Source organism: Cyprinus carpio, chromosome A23 (genome assembly GCF_018340385.1).
Source record: "Cyprinus carpio isolate SPL01 chromosome A23, ASM1834038v1, whole genome shotgun sequence".
Taxonomy (NCBI): Eukaryota; Metazoa; Chordata; class Actinopteri; order Cypriniformes; family Cyprinidae; genus Cyprinus; species Cyprinus carpio.
This window is the reverse complement of record NC_056594.1, coordinates 11444295-11450837: the sequence shown is the minus strand read 5'-3', so window position 1 is coordinate 11450837 and position 6543 is coordinate 11444295. Positions and strand designations below refer to the sequence as shown.

The 6543-nt window shown below is 37.4% G+C and overlaps 1 protein-coding gene across 1 annotated transcript; it reads right to left on the bottom strand.

The window, feature by feature from the left end:
- Window positions 1-694: 694 nt before the first annotated feature.
- On the bottom strand, window positions 695-6289 carry LOC109056834 (G-protein coupled receptor 157-like). The gene is given in 4 exon segments (XM_042713145.1): window positions 695-1621; window positions 1786-1980; window positions 2925-3168; window positions 5451-6289. Coding segments are annotated over 4 exon segments (1002 nt in total). The 5' UTR covers window positions 5798-6289; the 3' UTR covers window positions 695-1405.
- Window positions 6290-6543: the final 254 nt, after the last annotated feature.

Sequence of the window (6543 nt, the reverse complement as noted above, 5' to 3'; positions counted from 1 at the left end):
TTGGACCTCATCAACTTAAACAGAGATCCTCAGCTGTTTATTTCAGCAGGTCGAGGGCTGAACACCCCACCAGGGATTGTGGTGAGGTGTGTGTCCTCACAGTCAGGTCTGTGCGGGTTTAAAAAAGCTCTCTTTTTAGGTTGTTGTCCTCTGCAGTCATTGCAGATACCCACAAAAGGGCTTTAACGCACCCAAGCCTAAAGGTTCAAGAAAAGGTAAGTATCATATGGCTTACCAAAAAACAGCCGTAAGTCAGAAAATATATGTTAATATGAAAATATAAAAAGGTATCTTTGAAGATTAAAAAGGGTCTACACACACAATATGTCATTCTGTTTTTAAGATTGAATTTCAACTGTTTTACAAAAAATCTAATTTAGAGCACATATCATGATGTATTAAATATTTTTTTTTATAATTTTAAAAAATATATTATATATAAGTATGAACTCTTAAAACTTGGAAATCAAAATTCTCAAATAAACGCCAACATCATTTAAACACACACACACACACACACTATTATATATATTTTTTATAAGTATGATTTATAACACACACACACACACACACAAATTTTATTAAAAATTGTATTAAAATAAAAATTGAAAAAAAAAATTAAAATATAAAAACAAAAGCTAATTAAAAATATTTATGAAAACAATAATAGTAAAAAAAATAATAATACTGAATCTGACAGGTAATGAATTGCTTTATTGAAATCAACTGATATGTAGATAAAATATCTAGGCACTGTGTGAAATAACAATAAATGTGCATGTTACGTTTGTTAGGTGCATGTGACTCTACACAGAGAAAAGAGAAAAAAAAGAAGAATGAGATTATGACATAATAAACACAAAATAAATCCAATACATTTGAACATATAAATACAACATATAATACACATAAATTATGCTTTAAAAATCCATATTACTTGTAATGTAAAGTAATAACATTGCATTAAGAATGCACATGCTTTGTTGGGAGAAAGAGGGGATAAATCCCTTGTAAAAACACTTCACAGTACATTAGCCATTTTGGTCACTAGATAATAAACTGCTGTATCCTCGCTTCCCCTGAGCTACAGATCTCATTTCTATTTAAATGAACATGAGATATCTGCGACAGCAGAATGAAAACAGAGGGTACTGTTTTACTCGCCTAAAGTGCTGAGCTAAACCGGTAACAGAAAGTGCGTTTGTGTTCCATGCTCTGCCGGCTTTGTGCATGAGACCGCAGTCCCCTGTAATCCGTGAAGGCACTTGGTCAAACAAGAAGGCTGAGTGTAAGGCTCTGATGTTACTCCAACAACCACAACAGTGAGCTGTAAAGTCAGAGCTTTCACTCCAGCCTTATGCTTTCAAAATAAGTTAAATGTGCAGATGCAGGATCATAGCAGCTTTTACCCCTCATTGTTCTCCCAGGTTTGGGGGCTGGTGTTTTCCTCCCTATGTGAAGGCGTATATGGACTTGTCCTGTTCTGGGACACTGATTGTGAATGCCAGTGTTTGTCATGACCTCTGCAGCACAGCTGAGCCACCAGTCGTGATCGAATTGAGGGAGTCAACAGCACAAACATGATGCAGTTCGCAGCTCCTTGAAAGGTGTTTCCAATGCCCTATTAAAAAAATGAATTTAGAATTATTGGGTTGCCGAATACAATAAAGGTCATTACAGATAAATGACTTTGATGAAGTATACAAATAAACTGCATGAATGGGACTTCAGGTGGAAGTAAATTAAGTTCATTTTGGGCTAACTAAGTGGAAGCGGGTGACTCACATGCAAGGTGACCAGCACAGGGTTGTGTCCTGCAGGGGAGTCAGTCAGCAGGAGCAGGAAGCGGATGGTGCTCCACATGCGGAGCACGATGAAGATGATGGGGATGATGGTGAGCTTCCTGTCTGCCATGGAAGATGGCGAGTGAGAGACAGGGCTGCTGGTCAGGATGGGACGGTACTCGGACAGGGCTGCATGCTTAAATACATCACAGAAAAAAATGGCATAAAAAAAGAGATCAACATTATTTAGCCTTACAGAAAATCTCACCTAAAAAAGCTGTGTGGTCTATAAGATTTTTTAAATGAATAAAATTAATGCTTTTATTCAGCAAGAATTAATCCAAAAGACAATTGTTAAAAAAAAGTAAATGCTGTTTTTTTTTTTTTTTAGCTTTCTATCAGGCAAAGAACTACAAACTACTCTTTTCAACATTTATAATGAGAAATGTTTCTTGATCACCAAATCAGCATATCAGAATGATTTCTGAAGGATCATGTGACACTGAAGACCGGAGTAATGCCATTATAGGAATAAATTACAAATTAAAATATATTTAAATAGAAACCAGTTATTTTAAATTGTAATAATATTTCACGATATTACTGTTCTTAATGTAAATTAAGCCTAGGTGGGCATAAGAGACTTTTTTTTTCTTTTATGTTTGCGAGGAAACAGCATTGTCATACACCCCCATCACTACAGCATGTGGTTTGCAGAATGCAGTTGTTATTATGACAAGAATGTGGGCCAGTCTTTAATATTATTTGCATAATATTTAATTTTCTCAGCAATGCACTTAATTGTGTTACCATCCATTTTTACCAGTTAATTTCCGCAATTTATCCATTTGATTTTTAAATGTCTTTTTTTATTTATATTTTAATATTTTATAGGTCTGCACAACTAGTAAAATCTACTGATGACCCAAACTTACATGACCTTAAAGATTTTAGTAATAGTCATGACATTTCCAGGCCTAGAAATCACTATCTTATGATATTATGATATTTCCCTTATTTACTTTTGATATGTTAGTTATTGAAGTTATTGCTTGAATGTTGCACACATTATGAGTTTATATGTAACCTTCTGCTAAGCTGTAATGTTAAACTGTCTGTGATGAGCCGCAGTGGACTTACTGCTCTGTTAATGTGTATCTTTATAAGAATATACAGGACTGGCAGTGTGACATAGGCAATGAATTCCCAGATCTTTGCAGTGAGCAGCATCCACAGCACATGGTCTTCAGCCTGGAGGTTCACCCAGCACCAGCCAACAGACACTTCAGAGGCATCATAGCCGATCTTGTGCAGGGACAGGGCTGCCACAGTGATGGCGAAAGGAACGCCCCAGCTGACACAAACCACAAATCACAAGATCAGACTGCAAACAGACATCCACAAGGCTGCACAAGCCAGTTCATGAAAACCAAACCTTTCCCTTATTACACAGGAAATCCTTATTAAATTATCTAGAAATTAATGAATACAGACTGTCTAAAACCCTTTTTCTTTGTGTAACTGAAAAGACATGATCTCCAGTCTACATGTAAATTAAAATAAAAGATAAGCATGACATGCACAAGAACATTTTAATTCTTCAACATTACGATTTTAGACTATATCATTTATATCATACATATGGAATATTTGCGCTTTTAAAAAGGAATTTGTAAATTTTATATCAGAATGGAAGGCCTTATGTAAAAGAATTGTGAAAATGTATGAATTTTATTTTATGTAAAGGAGAAACTGCATGAACGAATTTAATAAATGCTATACATTAATAAATATATTATTATTAAATTGAAAGATAATGTTGAGAAAATCGTTTAATTGGCACTTTAAACAACCATTAAAAGTTTTAAATGGGTATTTCGCATTTTCCCCGCGAATTAAAGTGAACAGTGACTGTTAAAACATCTGCTTTTGTTTTCCACAGAAGAAAAATATCACAGGTTTGGGACACCACAATGGTCAGTACATTTTTTTTAAAAGAATTTCGAGCGAATATTTCTGGGGTGAAGTGCTTCTTTAAGAATTTCCTGGCAGTGAAGAAATGTAGTTTGTGGTGAAGTGCTTTTAGCATATTGTGATAAAAGTTCATTATTTTTCCATAATGTAATGATAAAATTAAAACTTTCATATATTTAGATTCATTGCACACCAACTGAAATATTTCAGGTCTTTTATTGTTTTAATACTGATGATTTTGGCATACAGCTCATGAAAACCCAAAATCCCAAAATCTCAAAAAATTAGCATATCATGAAAAGGTTCTCTAAATGAGCTATTAACCTAATCATCTGAATCAACCAATTAACTCTAAACACCTGCAAAAGATTCCTGAGGCTTTAAAAAACTCCCAGCCTGGTTCATTACTCAAAACCGCAATCATGGGTAAGACTGCCGACCTGACTGCTGTCCAGAAGGCCATCATTGACACCCTCAAGCGAGAGGGTAAGACACAGAAAGAAATTTCTGAACGAATAGGCTGTTCCCAGAGTGCTGTATCAAGGCACCTCAGTGGGAAAGTCTGTGGGAAGGAAAAAGTGTGGCAAAAAAACGCTGCACAACGAGAAAAGGTGACTGGACCCTGAGGAAGATTGTGGAGAAGGACCGATTCCAGACCTTGGGGAACCTGCGGAAGCAGTGGACTGAGTCTGGAGTAGAAACATCCAGAGCCACCGTGCACACGCGTGTGCTTTTGAACCAGAAACAGCGGCAGAAGTGCCTGACCTGGGCTACATCTAGAAGCAGCACTGGACTGTTGCTCAGTGGTCCAAAGTACTTTTTTTTCGGATGAAAGCAAATTTTGCATGTCATTCGGAAATCAAGGTGCCAGAGTCTGGAGGAAGACTGGGGAGAAGAAAATGCCAAAATGCCTGAAGTCCAGTGTCAAGTACCCACAGTCAGTGATGGTCCTGGGGTGCCATGTCAGCTGCTGGTGTTGGTCCACTGTGTTTTTTATCAAGGGCAGGGTCGATGCAGCTAGCTATCAGGAGATTTTGGAGCACTTCATGCTTCCATCTGCTGAAAAAGCTTTATGTAGATGAAGATTTTTTTTCAGCACGACCCTGGCAACCTGCTCACAGTGCCAAAACCACTGGTAAATGGTTTACTGGCCCTGCCAACTCTCCTGACCTGAACCCCATAGAGAATCTGTGGGATTATTGTGAAGAGAAAGTTGAGAGACGCAAGACCCAAACACTCTGGATGAGCTTAAGGCCGCTATCGAAGCATCCTGGGCCTCCATAACACCTCAGCAGTGCCACAGGCTGATTGCCTCCATGCACACGCCGCATTGAAGCAGTCATTTCTGCAAAAGGATTCCCGACCAAGTATTGAGTGCATAACTGAAACATTATTTGAAGGTTGACTTTTTTTGTATTAAAAACACTTTCTTTTATTGGTCGGATGAAAATGCTAATTTTTTGAGAATTTTGGGTTTTCATGAGCTGTATGCCAAAATCATCAGTATTAAAACAATAAAAGACCTGAAATATTTCAGTTGGTGTGCAATGAATCTAAAATATATGAAAGTTTAATTTTTATCATTACAAGTAAAATAATGAACTTTTATCACAATATGCTAATTTTTTTTTGAGAAGGACCATTTCGAGCGAATATTTCTGGGGTGAAGTGCTTCTTTAAGAATTTCCTGGCAGTGAAGAAATCTGGCTGGACTTAACAATAAAAACGTATAAGTAGATGGCAATAGCCACAGTCCAGAAGAATGAGCTGGTGTTGGCGAATGTGGAAATTGCTCCTTGCGCAATACAATCCCCAGAATCAGAGTTAAAACTCCTCAAAACTCCATAAAAGTAAGAGAGTGCAGACAGAAGGTCAGTGACAGACAGATACACGAGCAGTTTTCTTGCTGTGGTTCTCAGATCGGGCCATCTTGCAAATGTGCATATGATTAAAAGTGAGCCAAAAAACGAAAGTACACATGATGACAGGATAACAACCTGTTCGTAAACATGCACCTCGGTGCGGTTCGTCTCAGCCATTCTTTCCCCTTGTAAGACTTTAAAATCTACCCGCGCCTCGATTGTATGTTTGTTCGGTGTTTGGTAAATTCTTATTTAAAGTATCGAATACACTTGTAACGTTAACCCGAAGAGATTTCCAGTCCTCTTTTCCCTTGACGAAGCATTAACATGAAAAACTAGACGGGCTTTAAGATCCAGCGGCGTAACAAGCTTCACAAGAGCCAGTGCAGCAGCTTCTTCACAACTGCTGAGGCATTGAAACACTGTCTTCACAACAAATCAAAACATGTTGAAGTTTGTATCCATTTTTGTCACTATACCTGATTGACTTTATAAAACAAGACTAAACGTATCCCAGATTTGCATACGCAGGGTAAGAGTTGTGGAAGTGTACATAAGACTTATAAAGTATCATGTTTTAATTAAGTTGGTATATATTTGTTTTTAATGTAGCCTATGTGTACATTAAAAGTACCATTCTGGCAGCGAGAACGATCCGGAACTAAATGAAGATTAATGTTTTGGCATATTATGTGTTTTTAAACCAATCGGATAAGAGTAAATGAGTCAGCGAGAGCCCCGTGTGATTGGCTACAAGAAGGTGGTGGACCCGCCCTCCCTCACGCTTGTGCCAAGATTGTAAGCGCAGAGAAAAGAAAGACTGAGCTATACATATCGGTTTATTTCGGGAACTTTTTGCCCCACATGCACAAGTCATTTAGACATTTGTTCTATCCAGTCAGTCCGTTTTGGAGTTCTTTAAA